This window comes from Onychostoma macrolepis, chromosome 01 (genome assembly GCF_012432095.1).
Source record: "Onychostoma macrolepis isolate SWU-2019 chromosome 01, ASM1243209v1, whole genome shotgun sequence".
Classification (NCBI taxonomy): domain Eukaryota; kingdom Metazoa; phylum Chordata; class Actinopteri; order Cypriniformes; family Cyprinidae; genus Onychostoma; species Onychostoma macrolepis.
This window is the reverse complement of record NC_081155.1, coordinates 33,832,771-33,853,030: the sequence shown is the minus strand read 5'-3', so window position 1 is coordinate 33,853,030 and position 20,260 is coordinate 33,832,771. Positions and strand designations below refer to the sequence as shown.

General features: G+C 36.7%; 1 protein-coding gene across 1 annotated transcript in view; it reads right to left on the bottom strand.

Annotated features, from left to right (window-relative positions):
- Positions 1 to 270: 270 nt before the first annotated feature.
- The window catches only part of mtnr1aa (melatonin receptor 1A a), a 50,697-nt gene continuing 30,707 nt past the window's right edge, over positions 271 to 20,260 (bottom strand). Inside the window, exon 2 of the mRNA XM_058776067.1 lies at positions 271 to 1,919. Within this exon, the coding sequence (XP_058632050.1) occupies positions 1,051 to 1,919 (869 nt within the window). The 3' untranslated portion in view covers positions 271 to 1,050. The remainder of the gene's footprint in view (positions 1,920 to 20,260) is intronic.

Sequence of the window (20,260 nt, the reverse complement as noted above, 5' to 3'; positions counted from 1 at the left end):
ATTCTTTTTAAAAATATTCATTTGTCGTGCAGTTTTGCTTTTATCTTGTTTTAATGATTAAATATTTTACTAGAAAACAAGCCAAAACAGTATTTTCCAGTGCACAGTCTAATTCTGTTGCATATTCAAGGTACACATATAATGTATAAATTTCACATAATTATGCATAAATTCCAATTTTTTATTCATTAAACATTTTTCTTTTATTATTTTTACTCAGTTTGCATATGAACTTGTCATCAGATCCATGCATACAAAGAGTGGAGAGAAAGACAGATGCAAAGAAAAATAAAGAGAGAAGGTAAGGAAATGTTTAAATAGACAAAGACAGGTAATGCTGAAAATCAAAACAATTAAAAAAAATAAAAAAAATAGCAAGAAGAGAGGATAGAAACCCTACAGAGAAGGAACCCCATACCCTCAAACATATTTGCAGGGGGTTGTGGCAAAGCAGCAATCCAGGTGTATTGCTTTCTCATATGTAAAGTAACAGTGTTGAACCGGGTGAGGTCATCTCAAAACAGTAAACTCTGTAACAAACTCTTTTGGTTGAGTGTTTATAAAGTTTTGGTCATATTTATGGCCAGGCATTGTGGAGATATGCTGATGTTCATGGCATCATTTTGACAGCATTGTTCTTCGTTCTCCACTGAATGATCAACATCAGTGAAACACACTCAATATATATTTATATACAGTAATATATCAATCATACCTTCATATTTGTTTTTTGTTCTCTTCAGACAAAGATAACTCATAAAATCATTACACAAAGTATGTCTTACATAGATTTGCTGATACAATTACTGTAAACATTTAAACAATAAATTCATACATACATACAAGTACTTCTGACCAAGAATGAAAAAAGTGCTTTATAAAAGACAATGATAATAACTTCCTGTTTGTTTTGATTGTGTTGAGGCAACAAATCACAGTTTCAGGGCTATACGCTGCATCCTGACAACATATTTGGCGATATGATTTTTCTTTTTCTAAATCAAGTTCGCTTTCAAGCAAGGATTGATTTTGCTGTGTTCTTTTCACATCTTACACAGAGTCCACCTTGACCTGATTGTTGTTGGTCATGAGTGGCGAGGGTTTACTCTTGAGTCTTTCTTGCGCTTCATTAGAACTTTCCCCAAAGAAGATCCGGGCAGTACATACTGAAACCACGATGCGCTTATACTCTCGACGGAAGTTCTGGTTCAAAACTCCATAGACGATTGCATTGAGGCAACTGTTAAAGTACGCCATGAAATAACTTGCCACAAAGAGCCATTCAGGTATTAAAGGAACCACGTGCTCAGGAGAAATCGCTACCGCCAACCCGATGAAGTTTAATGGTGCCCAGCACACAGCAAAGAGCACGAAAACAACGAACATTGTGACGAAGTTTCGTACATCGTGAGGCGTGAGCTTGGGACGATTGTCGGGCTTCACTCGTCGTCGCACCTGTATGACCAGAACCCAGATTCGCAGGTAACAGTAGGTGACGATCATGATGGGAAGAATGAAATGGAAGAAGACGACAGCGATCGTGTATGCCGAGCTCGCCGACTGCTCGAACGTACAGGAATAAACCCGTGGATCATACTGCAGGGAGCCTACAAACAAGTTGGGCACAATAGCAAGCACCGTCAAGGCCCAGATTAACAGTACATAGCAAACAGAGTTTTTGTCACTGTAGAGCTTGTCATATTTGAGGCTGTGGCAGATATAACAGTAGCGGTTGATTGCGATGCCGGTGATGTTGAAAATGGAGCCAATTACACTGACGCCCATAAGGAAGCCGCTGATCTGGCAGTGCATGTATCCCAGGTTCCAGCCCCGGTGAAATATGGAGGTCAGGACCAGTGGATACGGATAGATGGCCACCACCAGGTCCGCCACCGCCAAACTCACCACAAAGATGTTACCTGAGAAACAGACAGGAAGAGAGAGATACAGGTTAAGGAGTCTTTGTCTACATCCAAAAGCTTAGGCTTTAGCTTAAGCCGACTTGCTTCCCTATCAAGCAATACTTTGCACACAAAGGTACCTCCTGAAACTGATTTCAGACATCTGAGACAGCATTATAAGGTTTAACGATATACAACAAAATGGAGAGAGCTTTGCCCATACACAAATGTAATATATTATATTATATATAATTATACATAAATTATTATAGCATATATAAAATATATTACATTTCCACATATGAAAAATATTATCATATGAAGTAAAAACATACATGAAAGACATTGGAAATTGGAACAATTTCATATTAACATATATATAGCAATACAGATACTTGTGTTAATGTATGTGTAATACAATTTTGGACATATATGTCATGTACATGTATATCCATCCCAGAATCTGCCAACATGTGTTAATATAAGTAAATATAAAAGATTTAAACATACAGATTTTTGTAAACATGTTTTAACAAAGTTGCATATATAAATATAATACATATTGTTGACATACAGTATATGGTTGCTACATATACTACCATATAAAAATCATCATTATATTATCATCAGATATTAACATGTACATATACAAATTTGAGCATTTAATATATGTATGTTCTAAACTTACATCACATCTACCCCGAGAATTATGTATGTGAAAACTATATATCACCTTATGGGTAACATATAGGCAATATCAAACTTGGGACATTACAATACTGTATATGTCATATAGTACATTTCCATTTAGATAGTGATAACTCAGCAAATATTTAAGTACTGCAATCATTTTTCACTATAGAAATGACAAAAAAAGTTGGTCAAAAACATACATTTACACACAAACTGATGCAACAAATGCAACATTCGGATGGCATTTTTTTTTTTGTTGTTTAGTTCAAATGTCTCACAATCGAGCAGACAGGATAGTGGATTGCAAAGGATATACTGCCTTCAAAAATCAATCAGATGAAGGTATCTCAGTAGAAAGGATGCAACATAATCATTGGATTCGGATGTGCCTTGTTGTCCATACGTTGCCTGCAAAGGCAGCATTTTTCAGCATTCAGATGTAGCCTACATAGTAAACGTTCTGTTTATATGATAAAAAGGAATAGTTACTAAGCCTTCCAGGAGTTCAATAAAGCTTTTATTGCCCCATATACACATGCTTGATCTGTGCTCCAAATATTTGCCTCCAATTCATGGAATGTGCGTTCTATATAAAGCAGGGTGCACATGTGTGTTCATAAATGTGAGAGTGTGCAGTTATTAATTACGTTCCCTGATTGTGTAGATGGTTAGGTATGGCCTATAGCTGATGGCTGCATTAGGGAAAGAACAAGGGTGGTTTTAATGAATGCACATCTTTAATTGCCGCCAGGCACAAGGACTTGATATTGTGTGTAAAGCTGAAATAATTAACTAACGTTGTAATCAAGAGGGAAATACTAAAAGCAGTTGCAGCTGAGTTGCACTCCCTCTTCTCTTAAGACTGTGTAAGAAAATACATGTGAATGGCAACACATATGCTTTATGTTTCATACATAAATGTAGTACTATATACTTGGATTTATTACATTACAAAAGTACAGAAATTATTTATTTCACAAAAGGGAAAGAAAAAAAGAAATTGATTTAAATTGCATTTCTAGAGAGCAACGAGACAATTCTGAAATGCAAATGTTATGCTTATTAGAATCTTCTGCTGAGTTAAGCTCATACGCATTAAAAGGGATCAGTTTACCAGGATACCAAAGTCTGCAATCAACCATCTGAAATGCTTTTCTTCCTGTTTGACAATAATTTTCTCCATTGTGTTGGTTTGTATTATAAGTCAGGGGTCGTCAAAAGAGACGGAGTTCTTGGAAAAACTGTGGAAAAATTATTTTTACAACGTATTTTTAGGGCTGCCAAAGTTAACTTTTACTGTTATCTTGGAGATAAATATGGCAATGTTTTTCTTCTGGTTTACACATCTAATATTAATCTAACAGATTGTAGGGGGGAAAAAAACATGCCAACTTACAAAATGTTTTCGACTTAATTTGCTTTGGCTTCAGTTCATGGGGACAATATAAAATTCAATAATTAAAATTTTTAAACAACATTATGTAATTTTGTAATGGGTCTTTGTACATGAAAATATATAGCTGCCTTTATATTTTAGGAAGGGGGTTTCCTCATAAAGAGATCACAGTTATTAAAGAGAAAACGTTACTTAAATGAAACAAGTGAGAGTCAATATAATGTCTCGTACCCTATGAAAGATCAAACTACGAACAATAATAAATAATAATAAACTTTGCCTTTGGATCCTCACTTACTGCTTAAACTCTCATCAGGGTAACGTCACTAGCATGTATATCATCTTTAAGGTGGCCTTTCAGTGAAAAGGTCTTATTTGTCTTTGAGACAAACCCTTGATAAGTCAATGAGAAATGGGCACATGAACCCATCCTTGTGTGTCAGCTGTCTCGCAGCCCCCTTGCAATGTCAGCACGTGTCAGTAGTCTTGTCAAAGCATAGAACAGAAGCACTAATTCGCGGGCAATGGCAGTCCGTCTTGACGATTAGCATGCAAGTGGCCTGAAGCAAAGCTGTCACTCATATATCCCTTCAAGCACAACGCTGACATGCCATCCACATAGGGGTACATACAAGCAACCTTCTCACCATTTGCACAAATATCATCCACGCTTTTCAGGCAAATAACCTTGGCTGTTCTTAAATACCAGAGGTCATTTCTCTGAGCATCCTTCTTGTGGCCTATAGAGGCCCCGCCCCCATTTCTTCTACTTATATTCTGATGTAAAGCTTAAAGGGATAGCTTACTTAAACTATAATTTTTGGTCCATTCAATGAAAAAGCAAGCAGTCAAGTCATTTTAGCTTGTTTCTACAAAATCTTTGAGCTATTTTTTCATGAATTGTTTTTCATGGGACTCGCACGCAAGCTCTCCATATTATTACAGGTGAATGCTGTACCAGGTGAGCTACCTAGCAAGTTTACGACACCAGAAAGTCCATATATGAAGCTGTTTTTTTTTTTATGCAAACATCAAAATGTATTCATTTACAAATCATGCACTATGGTAAAAATGTTTTGAGGTCATAATATAGTATGGTGCAAGAAACCATGTGAAAATAATTTATTAACTGATAATCTGCCCCTGTAATCCCAATTTTGTGTGAATCGTATGTACCGGTACATTTCTGGCGTTTTTGCAAAAACACTGATAGCGCAGTATTTTCCAATGTGCCTATATGTTGACAAAATGTTGAAGTGTTCAAAATTCCTTCTGTGATCCATGCAAGAAAGAACATCATACAGGTTTGCAATCATACAAAATGTTCATTTTACAGTGAAATATCCCATTAATGATTCTAACTGATTTTAAACATACACTTACCATGGAGACATTCAAAAGTTCACAAAACAAGTTTGTTTCAAATCTCTCAGCAGTCACGGTTTGTCCTAGACTCAAGACCTCAAATGGAGCCATTGCAGGTTAAGTCTTGATGCACACTGACAGCAGAGGTTACTTGGGTTGTCTCCATGACGACTTCACTGCTGCACTCAGTTTATTTGTGACTAAGAGGGGTATATGATGAAGGCTAGGCAGCCTTTGTTCTTTCGGATGGAAGGAGTAACAGAAGAAATCAAAAAATTGTCCTTGACAAAGTCAAACCGTCAAGTCCCAAGGGAATGTAATGCCATTGGCTTGGCTTGGCTTGGCTTTGCTTCCAATCTGTGAGTTTGGGTTATCAGAGCGATTAAGGTGTCACTCAAACCATTTTATTTAGCTTACAGTGAGATAGGACTCCGGCTCATGGAAGAGATTTCCCATTTTCACCATTACTCTTTCCAGTTGGTTCCCAAACTTTTAAATGTTTTCCCTTGAGGTATTTTAGGATATGAGAAGTAACCAGACTGACAAGTGACAGAACCATATTACCGGAAAGATATGAGTCTCAGTACTTTTAATGAGTGTGAAACTGCCCTTAAACAAATGGCCTCTGACATTCCCTCTAACCACTAAACACTTTGTAATCTTCCAGCTTGGGTGAATCACATTAGCATCTGCATATTGTCTTCTTTTTTCAGGGTCTTCCATCTAATATATAGAATGGCCATTCACATATTAAAGGTTAGGGCTGCTTCAGGCATGGCCAGACTCGTCAGGTGCAGCCAGTATCCTTGCAACGCCATGTTGTCTCAATTAGTGCAGAGTGCCTAGGGTCAGAGCTCATAGATAGGTCAGCAGGTCACCATATCGACAAGGTCAGAACGTGAGGCAGCTTCCCTTTCTTCCTTCCGGCAGGTCATTATGCATAACCTTCAGGATAATGTATGTTAATGCATGTTAAACACCTCAGGAATATGACTACATTTCAATATATCAAGGCATGCCATTTTACAGATGCATCAATGGAGGAAGACAGCACTGTAATTGCATGCATAAATTATATATACACTCGACTATTCGCAATTAACATTATGAATACTGTTTTAGTGTAGAAACACATTATCATGAATGTCACTCAACTTTACATACAAACAAGTCTTCCTGAGCACTTTAAATGGAAGTCTTCCAAATAGATTGACTGATATGGTTTTTAAATGGATTGAGTGATATGTAAATTGAAGGATACCATCATGACTAAATTTAATTCAACAGTCAAATTATTTCCAGAACATTATGGTTCTGGAATTTCTGCATTCTTCCACTGATGCAGATGGAACACTAAAATAAAATATATGTGATATACATACAGTATAAGAGTTGGGGTGTCTAGTCCTGCTCCTGGAGGTCCAATACCCTGAAGACTTTAGATCCAACTTGCCCCAACACACCTGTCTGAAAGTTTTTAGTAATGCTGAAGACCTTGAATAGCGGATTCATGCATATTAACTTGGGGTTGCAGCTAAATTCTGTAGGACAGTGGCTGTCTAGGAGCAGGACCGGACAACTTAAAACTTATGTGATTCATTGCAGCAATTTAAAATAGTGGACGACCAACATGGATTTGTCAATGGCTGATGTAGATAAGAAGAAAGTAAGGTATTGTAATACTGACATATGCATAATATATTTAATACAAACTGAATCATAATCATTTACACAATATTATATATTTATTTATTTTATTTTTTTCCATTGACACATTCCTTTCCCAAAGCTGTCAATAGAATAAATACTTTTGTTAATCAGCCAAGTGTTTTTTTCTCAAAAACAGCTACATACAATAAGTATCAGCAGGAAAATGTATCATAAAAAAGTACATTACCATTCATAAATTTGGGATTAGTAAGATTTTTTTAAAGGGATAATTTACCCAAAAATGAAAATTCTGTCATTAATTACTCACCCGCAAGATATTTTTGATTAAATGGTGATGGAATGACCCAGGAGAGAAGAAATCATTGAAGAGACCCTTTTTAGCCTTTTGACATTTGCATATAATTCACAAAACCTGGCCCCACATTCTAACTTTATATGGGTGCTAAATTGCCAATGGTTGTCCCCCCACTGTCAAAAAGACTTCAAACACATTCCAAAGAGAATTAAATGACCCTCAGGACCAGGCACCAACGGCCTGGCCGACCAGTGGACTACCTCCAGGATTGCAATACACATAACACACACACATAGAGACATTTTCTTTATTTAGACCATAATTAATCAGCTACAAATGTATCTGGTATATGCATGTGTTGTTTGTATGTTTCCTTATTATATTAGCCTAGTTACCACTCGTTATTCGTATTAGTTAAGATCTAAACACTCATATTCAGGTGTATTAATGTATCTCTGGTTTGATATCTTTTAGATGTTTCTTTCTTGGTATCAAAATGATCTGCTCTTTATTCCTCAAACAATGATGTACACTATGTGATCGTGAAATGCATCATACTATTTTTACTGTACTGTGGGAAAAATTACACCGATTCTCCAGACCGGTCATAAATCATGCAAATGAGGTGTCAAGTGGGACAAAGAAACACTTTCCCGCTGAAACTATGTGCCTTGTTATCGGTCAAACTAACCAAAATGGGTGTTACAGGGAAACCAGATAAAACTTCTCCCACACCCAAAAGGCGAGGTCTTCTCTTTACTTTCAGTGCCCTGGAGACACACTTATCACCTTGGAAATCTCGCGGCTCCCCTTCCGGGGGAAGTCCAAGCTTCTGGCAGTTTTAAGTTCAATAACTTTGTCAATTCACTTCGGACCAATCAACCCATGGCTGGAATGATGCAGCTTTCACTCCTAAATGAATTCATCAAGAATCTACACATTATACATGCACCAGGACACTTGCAAGTCCTGACAAAACCAATGCAAGTCACCGCTTGTTAACTATTTAGATGCGCTTCTAGGCTTCAACCCCTTTTAATTAAGGCGATGTGATTCTCTGATGGTTCTTAACAGGTTGTAGTTAGCTGATGTGTAAATCCTGCCATTACACTCTACTCTCTTGCGCACTCGCACTCACACTCGCGCTCCCTCTCCTCTCTCCATGCCTTCCTTGCGTTAGCATCTATGTTTAATGTGTGTATGTTTGTGTCTAGTTCGATGTTGCATGTTCCCCTGTAGTGTAGTTTAATAAACATCCATATGTATTCACGCTTGGTTGTCTGTGTTTGCTGCTCACAGAACGAGGTCACTTTAACGTTCCGGTTTTGTTGTATGCTCTGTGAGCAATGTATCAGTAAGGAAATTGTTTTTTGTGGCCAGAGAAATAATTTTCCTTAGAGTCAATAGATAAAAACTGTCCGTACTGTGGACGAACAAATCATTTTATTGTACTATGAATGCTACAGTTAATTCCTGAAGATTAATATAATTGATAACCCCGTGAGTAATTATGTTAATCTCACTTTGAGCTAATTTGTTACAAGTCTTTATTTTTGTTTTCTTTGTGCACAAGAAGTATTCTCATAGCTTCATAAAATTATGGTTGAGCCACTGATGTCATGTGGACTATTTTAATGATGTCCTTACTACCTTTCTGGGCCTTGAACGTGTCAGTTGCGTTGCTGTCTATGCAGGTTCAGAAATCTCTCAGATTTCATCAAAAATATCTTGTTCCGAAGATGAACAAAGGTCTTACTTGTTTGGAAAAACATGAGGGTGAGTGATTAATGACAGAATTTTCTTTTTGTGAACCATCCCTTTAAAGGGATCATATGATGCTATTTTAAAGATCATTATTTTGTGCATTTGGTGTAACAGAACATGTTGACATGCTTTAAAGTTAAAAAAACACGTTATTTTTAAAATACTGTACATTTTGTAGTTCCTCTGCCCACCTCTCTCAAATGCGTAGTTTTCTATAAAGCCCCTCCTTCCGATAAAGTCTGATCTGATTGACCAGTTGACACAGTGCATTGTGATTGGCCGAACACCACGTGCGTCGGAAATGTAACGCCCCTTACCATAATCGGGAGATTCAGCTTTTAAAGTAAATATAAAGACAGTTAATAATGTCCTTAGTTTTACCATCAGTTCAAGCCGAAAGGGGAACAGAGTCACGTGACAGACACAGTGATGATGCTCATATGTATTTGCAGTACACAAGCCGCAGTTAAGACAGCTGACTCCACTGTGATGTGACCCTGTCTGTCTGTCTCTCTCTCTCACACACACACACACACACACACTACGCATTAGCTACTCTATACTGCGTAAAACTCCGCATTTGAACAGTCAATAGCAAATACTTAAACTAATAACAAAACATACTTATAGTCGCTGATTCAGAATAGGGATGCAACCATACCATTTTTTCCAATCTAATCCCATCCAGAAAATTCTGAGTATCAGCCAATTCCGATCTGATCCGATTTTTTTTTAATCAATGTAGAATTTCTATACTTCTGTGTCACTCTTGTGTGTTAAATACAATCTATTAGACAACTTCATTTAAATGAAAAAATAACATGAAAAAAATATATAGGGGCTGTGTAAAACATTTGGTCATGCGTTTTGTAGCCTAATATAAATCCGACAGCTCAAACCACTTTTGGGCCGCATTCCAGACGAAACTGGACATGTGTAAATGCATCTGTTGTTGAAACCACATATGTAAATTTTACTCCTCCCAAAATGTAAAAAATAAACGTGTGAGACCGTGTTACAGGCTATGACATTATAGTCAGATATGACTGCGCTAACGCAACGCGCATCGCCTCGGACCAGTAGAGTCTTCAGCAAGCAGACGCGCAAACTGCCGCGAATGAAGCTGAAAGCAAGACGCAGACGCTCAACACACAATCATCTTCATTAAAAGTAGTAAGACAAACTTATCTTTTCGGTGCTGATGCCGCGCGCTCTCCTATTGCGGTCTTTGATCTTGAAATGAGCTGATAATTAATAAAATGCAGTGCTTATCTTTTGATTTTGTTGACGTGAACTTCGTTAAATTTAAATAGCCTATAGCGCGGGAATTGAAGATCGGATTTATATCTGTTTTGCGACTATGTGGCCAAGTGTAAATGGAAACGAATCAGATTGATATCCGATCAGCGAAAACGTGCATGAAACGACCAGGTGTAAACAGGCCCATTCATAATCTATTATAAACTAGGTTAGTGGATAATTTAGCACCAAAAGTTATTCTAGAAAAATCATGAGTGCAAAATTTTATAAAATCTAAACATTTAGTGAAAACATTATTTAGTGGGGAACAAATAAAAGTCCAATATGTGAAGGACTAAATCTGGTAAAATGATACGCATTGCTCTTTGTATTGTTGTAAAATACATTAATGAAAACAAGTAAATGTATTTATTTATAAATATACAAAATTAAAAGACACTTCTTTTAAATGTATAGTAATGAAGGCAGCAACATATGCATGTTAGAAGAGTCCTATCGTTGCTGCCTCCTCCATTACTGTGCTATACATTAGATTATTAATAGCCTTGATAGGACAGAACAAGAAATGCTATAAAATAATCTTTCATTGCGCAAAAGTATTATAATACGAAAAGCTCCAATAGAGAGCGGCAAAGCGCCTATGCGCTTCCCGTGCGCAGAATGACGCGCTTGAAGCAGCACGGAGTTACAGCGCGCAGCTCCGGATAGAGAAGTTCAAAGCACAAAGGGAAGATATATTGATGCGTGGGTTATTAAATCTGTGCTATAGTTTGAGCTTTTTCTTTTAACAGTTTTAAATTTTAATTATTGTGCGCTCTTGGAGAGAGTTTCGTCTTCTTGACTGTCATAACCGAACGTGACACAGTTTGAATGCTGAACAGAGGATGACAGACAGACGCGGCAGAGATAAGAGTTTCCTTGAACTTGAGTTTAAGGACTTAAATATTCATCTGTACCTCACATTAAACTATGGAACAGCTGGACTTTGACTTTATGGTGCTTTATAATGTTTTTGTGCTTTCGTGGGGCTTAAAAATAACACAGAATAGTATACGCATAATATCGGATTTGGATCGGTCTCATCCGCAGAAAATGCCAGTATCGGAGTCGATATTCAGGATCGATGCATCCCTAATTCAGAAGTCCAGTTTGTCACAGCAAAGTCGGAATTTACCCTTTTTTTTTTCTTTTTTTTTTAGAAATAGCCTTTGTGCACAGCCAGCCTTGTACTCTCCTAGTTTCACAAAACTGTCATCCATAAAATGTGTTGCACAAATTCGAACATTTGGGTAGTGTGGTTCTGTTGTAAACAAATCTTAACAATGATTCCTAATTGCATCTACTTTCGGAAGGCCAAACAAAGTGCCTTTGCTTTTGCATAGAAACACACAGCATCTCCCTGACATGGCTGCCTCAACACTACTGCAGTTACTGAAACCACTCCTTCTTTCTTTGCTTGAACATTTGGGCAAATATTCACAAAATATATGCAAATATTTCCACATCGTGACGTAGACATGTGGGGGCCTGTTTTAATGAGGCGTTTTAGCCCGGTCTGGATCAGCCTTCTCTTTTAGATAAAATAAATCCATTTGTGGGAGACTTTGAGCTTTGTAACTCTGCAGATCGTATACATACGCAAACAGTTACATAACACAAAGAAAAGGAAAACAAGCAATCGCGTTATATAACCCCTTTAATGTTTTTGAAAGAAGGCTCTTATTCTCACCAAAGTTGCATTTATTTGATCAAAAAGTTCAAGAAAGAAAGAACTAACAGTTCATAAGATAAGATTATTTGAGATAAAAATCTTTTGTGATGTGTGCTTAAAAGAACTTCAAAAAAAATGTACTGACCCCAAACTTTGGAACAGTAGCGTATGTCTGATTTGCTATGACTCTTTGTCTGAAATCGTAAACTGACAAAACAGGGTAGCTAAAGCAAAAATAATTGTTTTCCCATTTGCATTCTTCCATACTTTCTACCTCAAAAAGAAAAACAAAACAACTGTTTATGGAATCAGTAATGAATTGGAATTGTTAAGTGGAATCAGAATCAGATGAAATTCTGTATGATTCGCTATTCAGTTAGATATTTATTTTACACGAATCTACATGAATCATCTGTATGGTGGATGGTCCTTATTCTACAAGCTTGAAATAACTTTGCAATTCTCTGCATGACATGGCACAAAATCACCCCTTTAATTGGCCCCGTGTATGTGTGCAATTCTCTGCATGACATGGCACAGAATCACCCCTTTAATTGGCCCTGTGTATGTGTTCACAATTCAATGAATAAGAGAGATTTCTTAACACTTCATTAATAAAGATACAGTAAAAACCCACAAAATGAATGGCAAAGACTCTGTGAGTGGAAAACGGCAAGCGGGTGGCTTTGAATATAACATACACATAATGACTCCAATTACAGTCAATAAAATGAAAACTCTAGGCTAATTATCAACCAATTACCCTTCCTTTTCAATGCCCACATGGTTGGCTGTGGTCCCTTAATGTGTCTTTGAGACAAAAATAAGACAGGGTACCTGTGACAGAAATAGCCTTCTAGTTTTTCTCCAAGCCGATTATTGTGTCAGCAGAAGCCCTTTCACCTATGCAGTCTACTATATCGGGAGCCTGCATGAAGTTATTCGATTTGGGCTGATACTGATATCATGTTTATGAATGAGACAGGCAGTCAGACAGTAATGACAAGCCTCTCTCTCTCTCTCTGCCTTGCTCGCTCACGCTTTGTATACAGCAATTCTGAGTCTGTTTGAAAAAAGAAAAAAAAGCACTTCGATGGCTCTGTATGAATATTAACAACAGTACTCCTCCTTCATATACACAAGCTGAAGGAAGCAAAAGTGGAAGCATGAAATATGAATTGTATTTATGCATCTGAATGGAAATGGCTCTCTTTTACTGTCATGGATTCCCCCAAGGGCACACAGGCAAAGCACCAAGGTCAAATAGTTTTCAGTCATTGGGTTTAGTGCTGCACTCAGAGGCAACAAGGTGTTACATGGAGAACTGTGAGCACAGTAATCCGCCTGATTAACTCCCTTCAGTAAACAGCGTTGAAATTCAAAACCAACCCCTCCAACCATGATGCCACGCTGCTAGTGTGGAGTTAAACTGAGGGACAAGGGCATACGGAGACACATTAACACATTAGTGTGTAGACACATGCAGCATGAACTGCTGATGCCAGAAGCTTTGTCGCCATATTTAGAATCAGAATTACCTCAACACGCTTAAAAACTATATGACATTGTGTGTGAAGGATGACTTTAAATACAACACTCAGTGTATGACACATGCAGTTTACAGCACACAACAACGAATGTAGAGAGGTGAAGATGAAGTGAATCTATATTACAGGTTTCACAACATGCATGTCTCATAAATGTCAAAAGATGTTTTCATAGATGTCTTTACTGCTTAGTTAAGTTAATTCGCTCATACATTTATTTATTCACAATGAAGGTGTCCATGTATGGCACTCAAAAAATAAAAATACTGCACCTGAAAAGCTCCTGCATCTGTGTTTATGACATATCACACATTTCAAGTTAGAAATTAAATATAAAGTAGTTAAAATAAGATAAATATACTATAAATGATGGAAAAAGCTCTTTTATTCTGTTGTACAAGTGGATAGAATAAGTGACCCATATAAACTATTACAAAACAATATTTATTAAGACTTGGCCGCTAAAAATTAGTTAATACGTTTATTAAATAATAAGATTACAGTAAACTGTGAACAATGGGTCATTAGCTTTAAATATGTGCATTTGGCAAAAGCTTTTATCCAAAGAAACGTACATTTCAACCAAAGTGGACATTTTATCAATTGAGAATAAAACCCATTAGCCAATATAAGTTTAGGGTCTAATATTTGATTTTGAAAAAAGTATCTTATGCTCACCACAGTCATATTTATTTGACCAAAAACACAGTAAAAAAAAAAAAAAAAAACAGTAATATTGTAAAATTTTCACGATTATGTTCAGATTAGTTTTCATTTTATTAAACCGGGCATACACAGAAACCAGCTCAACATCAGACAAAATTTTCAAAGTCATACAAAATGATTTACAATAATTTATAACTATTTCAAAAGCACACTGAATATCTGTTGTTCTGCAATAAACCCTATAAAAGGGTTCTGGGATTATATTACAGAGACTTCCGAGATTTGAAAAAGTTTTGTTTCCTAAAATACCATGGTTACTAAACAGATAGGATGAGATTGAGTTAAGATGTTTCTAAAATAGTTATGAAAGAAGCAGACAGCTGTCTGCATAAGAGAATATTGCCATTGCTGATGACCACCACAGCAAACATGCTGCAAAACATTAAAAACTTCCAATTTTAGCACTAACATCACTAATCTTAAAAATGTTAGTAAAAGACATTCTCAAACTGGCTCATTTAAGCTGCATTGGAGGATCCCAGACACAGGTGACATAGCTAACTGCCTAGGGCAGCAAAAGGTGCTTCTAAGATGCATACTTTTCTAACCTATCACACATTCAAAGTGGTTTTGCTGGATTGCGGCCACCACTCTCACTGAAATTGAATTGGGTAACCCTTGGGTAATTTTTTCAAAGCAGCCAATGCTTTACTTCCCTCCCTGCTGCCAGAGGCCCCTTTCACTATAGGTCTACCCACGAGTCTCCGCACCTGCTAGAAGCCAAACATAGACAAGGATTCATTTTAATAGCACTATGCAACACATGTCAAGTTAATCAAGTTAGTAAAGTGCAATACCTTTGTTTGTTGATAAAAGTAAAATTAATTGATCAAATTAATGTTATTTGTTAAATTAATGTTAAATGTTATTTAAAAGTGTTTTCTGTGTAACGTAATTGTAAATGAACAATGTGTACTCTTTCTGTGTTACCTGCTTCAATATATCTCTGTTTATTTGTCAGCAAATGTCTGCCAGATGGCGTATTTTACATCAACCGGCTTACTTTTGCTGACAAATAAATAGGGACTTTTGACAGCTGCAGGGCTTTTGTGAAAAATACATCTCATATTTCTGCATTTTTGTATCCCAGCTCACGGATCATTCGGACAGTCTGTCATTTCCAAACAAATAATATTTACATTTATGTATTTGGCAGAAACTTTCAAACCAACTTACATCATTAAAGGTATAAATTTGATTTGCTCGGACATGACCTTGGTGTTCCTTATGCCATAATCTGCTTCTCTTTTTTACCTACATTAACACATAACAGCCAGAATGTGAAAACGTCAACCCAAAATGTTCAGAAGTGAAGTCAGTTCAATCTACATCAAAGGACTTCCATATAAATGACAAGCAAGCACTTTCAGAAAACCGAGAGAGGCCTCTGTGAACGAATGTCCAAGTGAATTTCTCACTGTCCGCAAAAATAAACACGATTTCATCATCTTAATTTGACTTGAAATGGCTACTCTTTGGCTTAACTCAGTGTTTTCATTTTGAAAGAACAATTTTCAATTAAGTAGCTCAAAATAAATCGAAATCAGGATACAATCAGTGCCATCTTTAGATTGCCTAGAAAAATTAGATATAACTTGCTAGCATGTTATTATAACACGATTTAATCATGGATAGTGGTTCCACATGATTGAAACATTTCCTCTCAAATTTGTATGGTCAACTAAAGTGATCTGAGAAAATTAAAATTAGACATGTCCAAATAACTTGATTCAGTTGTGTGGAACCACTGTCTATGACTGAATCATGTTCAGCGATAGATAGACAGACAGACAGACAACAGGGGCTCTTTGAGTCAAAGATTTTGAGAACCACTTTATAAAAAATGCTACAGGCCTATAAAATTGCTTTATATTATATGCTATATAAAAAGACAGTTCAGGGATGCTATCAAGCATTTCAAATTTTAACCAAAAAAAGACCAGAGCAATTAATATCATGTCTGCTCAGTCGTGTCTTTTTATTTTCTCTTTGTCTCTTGGCATTACTTGCCTGCTTGAATTAAGGACAGCAGAGATTGCTGGGGTGAACAGATTTCTTTATGACGCATGCACAGACATCTCTCTTCTTTCATTTCACTATTCTCCTTTTACTTTTCCTGTCTGTCTGCATATGATGAAACTCACTTGTTGGCAACAAATTTTTCATTCAAATGACGTTGAAGTAGTCAATTTGCTTTTACACCTGGCTTGTTGTCAACTCAAGTATTGTGCTAATGGTGAAGCAAAACCTGAAAGTCTCCACCATTTGAACTATCCAATAAAAGGGAGCTTTAACTAACACTTCACTTTCATGTGTTCTTATTAATACGATCACAACCTCACGCCCACACGCTCTCCTGGATCATTTGCGGCCAGCACGATAAGACCTCGTGTCACTGGTGTTATGCCGCAGCTTGCGGACGGTGTGACGGTACCTGTCGTACAAGCTCAGCATCTCCCGTGAGCGAGCGGAGATGACAAAACACCACAGGTGGTGTCACACTCCGCGTCAGGCGAGTTCGGAGCAAAGTTGGCAAGACACAAGCTGACAGATCCGTGCCACAGACTCTGAAACACATGCACATTCACATGAACACTGAAAGAGAGGTGGAGAAAGAGAAATACGCACAGCGCTACTGAGGCCTTCGCCCTGTCAGATGTCAGGTTTGAGCCCAAGTCACCAAACACACACACACACTCTGCCAGTCCTCATACTGACAGGACTGTCAGTTCTACTTCTCATCCACCCGAGTGTCAAGCATTAGTCTGTCCTATTCAAACAAGCATGTCCTCCAAGAGCAGTGGCATGTGGTGGTTTTCTGTAATTTTCCTCTCTGCATTTGCAAGATCCAAAAGAAATTTGTTGTTTTTGTTTGTTTAATTAATTTAATTTAATTCATTAATAAAATAATGAAATGTATACTTTTATTCACCAAGGATGCATTAAACTGATCAAAAGCAACAGTAAAGACCTTTTCATCATAATTGTTTTTAATTATTCTTAGTTAAAATAAATGCTGTTTTTTTATTTCATCTATTCATCAAAGAATACTGATAAAATGTTTCAATTTCTAATAATGGGTTTTAAATATTAATCAAGACATTAATTCATAGTACACTGTTGGAAGGGGTTCATAGCACATGGTTGTTTGACAAGAGCAGTCAGTCTCATTTTCATAATGAAGTTTCTGTTTATAATGACTAAATATAGTGCACACTAAAGCAAAATGAAAAGGTAAAATTAAAACCTTATTCCTGCAATACCCTTAAAGTGGCAATCTACCTTTTCCCATTGTGCAAAAGCACTATAACATACAGAAGCAAATAACATACAGCCTCCACTATAAATGGCGTAAATGCATTCAACATTACCTAGTTTCTGGAATAGAAGCAGCCCCCAGCTTTGGGAGTTACAATTATGATAGCAGCAGGGAAGTGTGTGCTACGCTGAATAACAGACAAGCACATACGAGGTACCCGCTGACAGTAGAGTGTGGAGAAGTCAAGCATGCTTTTACATTCTCATATTCATTGTGTGTGTGTGTGTGTGTGTACTGTTAGGCTGCAGGCTGAAGAGCTGAGCATATTACGAGGGTCAGAAATACAGAGCTTCTTCATTTCACCTCATCAGCTCTACAGAGAGAACCGCACATGGGTCTATTCAGCACACACGACACATACATCTGATACTAATGAATCTAATGCACATGAGCCTACAGACATTTCCACATGCACTTGCTTAGAAATGTAACTTACACTGCCACTTCTATTGTTTTAAAAAGAAAAAAAGCACTTCGATGGCTCTGTATGAATATTAACAACAGTACTCCTCCTTCATATACACAAGCTGAAGGAAGCAAAAGTGGAAGCATGAAATATGAATTGTATTTATGCATCTGAATGGAAATGGCTCTCTTTTACTGTCATGGATTCCCCCAAGGGCACACAGGCAAAGCACCAAGGTCAAATAGTTTTCAGTCATTGGGTTTAGTGCTGCACTCAGAGGCAACAAGGTGTTACATGGAGAACTGTGAGCACAGTAATCCGCCTGATTAACTCCCTTCAGTAAACAGCGTTGAAATTCAAAACCAACCCCTCCAACCATGATGCCACGCTGCTAGTGTGGAGTTAAACTGAGGGACAAGGGCATACGGAGACACATTAACACATTAGTGTGTAGACACATGCAGCATGAACTGCTGATGCCAGAAGCTTTGTCGCCATATTTAGAATCAGAATTACCTCAACACGCTTAAAAACTATATGACATTGTGTGTGAAGGATGACTTTAAATACAACACTCAGTGTATGACACATGCAGTTTACAGCACACAACAACGAATGTAGAGAGGTGAAGATGAAGTGAATCTATATTACAGGTTTCACAACATGCATGTCTCATAAATGTCAAAAGATGTTTTCATAGATGTCTTTACTGCTTAGTTAAGTTAATTCGCTCATACATTTATTTATTCACAATGAAGGTGTCCATGTATGGCACTCAAAAAAATAAAAATACTGCACCTGAAAAGCTCCTGCATCTGTGTTTATGACATATCACACATTTCAAGTTAGAAATTAAATATAAAGTAGTTAAAATAAGATAAATATACTATAAATGATGGAAAAAGCTCTTTTATTCTGTTGTACAAGTGGATAGAATAAGTGACCCATATAAACTATTACAAAACAATATTTATTAAGACTTGGCCGCTAAAAATTAGTTAATACGTTTATTAAATAATAAGATTACAGTAAACTGTGAACAATGGGTCATTAGCTTTAAATATGTGCATTTGGCAAAAGCTTTTATCCAAAGAAACGTACATTTCAACCAAAGTGGACATTTTATCAATTGAGAATAAAACCCATTAGCCAATATAAGTTTAGGGTCTAATATTTGATTTTGAAAAAAGTATCTTATGCTCACCACAGTCATATTTATTTGACCAAAAACACAGTAAAAAAAAAAAAAAAAAACAGTAATATTGTAAAATTTTCACGATTATGTTCAGATTAGTTTTCATTTTATTAAACCGGGCATACACAGAAACCAGCTCAACATCAGACAAAATTTTCAAAGTCATACAAAATGATTTACAATAATTTATAACTATTTCAAAAGCACACTGAATATCTGTTGTTCTGCAATAAACCCTATAAAAGGGTTCTGGGATTATATTACAGAGACTTCCGAGATTTGAAAAAGTTTTGTTTCCTAAAATACCATGGTTACTAAACAGATAGGATGAGATTGAGTTAAGATGTTTCTAAAATAGTTATGAAAGAAGCAGACAGCTGTCTGCATAAGAGAATATTGCCATTGCTGATGACCACCACAGCAAACATGCTGCAAAACATTAAAAACTTCCAATTTTAGCACTAACATCACTAATCTTAAAAATGTTAGTAAAAGACATTCTCAAACTGGCTCATTTAAGCTGCATTGGAGGATCCCAGACACAGGTGACATAGCTAACTGCCTAGGGCAGCAAAAGGTGCTTCTAAGATGCATACTTTTCTAACCTATCACACATTCAAAGTGGTTTTGCTGGATTGCGGCCACCACTCTCACTGAAATTGAATTGGGTAACCCTTGGGTAATTTTTTCAAAGCAGCCAATGCTTTACTTCCCTCCCTGCTGCCAGAGGCCCCTTTCACTATAGGTCTACCCACGAGTCTCCGCACCTGCTAGAAGCCAAACATAGACAAGGATTCATTTTAATAGCACTATGCAACACATGTCAAGTTAATCAAGTTAGTAAAGTGCAATACCTTTGTTTGTTGATAAAAGTAAAATTAATTGATCAAATTAATGTTATTTGTTAAATTAATGTTAAATGTTATTTAAAAGTGTTTTCTGTGTAACGTAATTGTAAATGAACAATGTGTACTCTTTCTGTGTTACCTGCTTCAATATATCTCTGTTTAT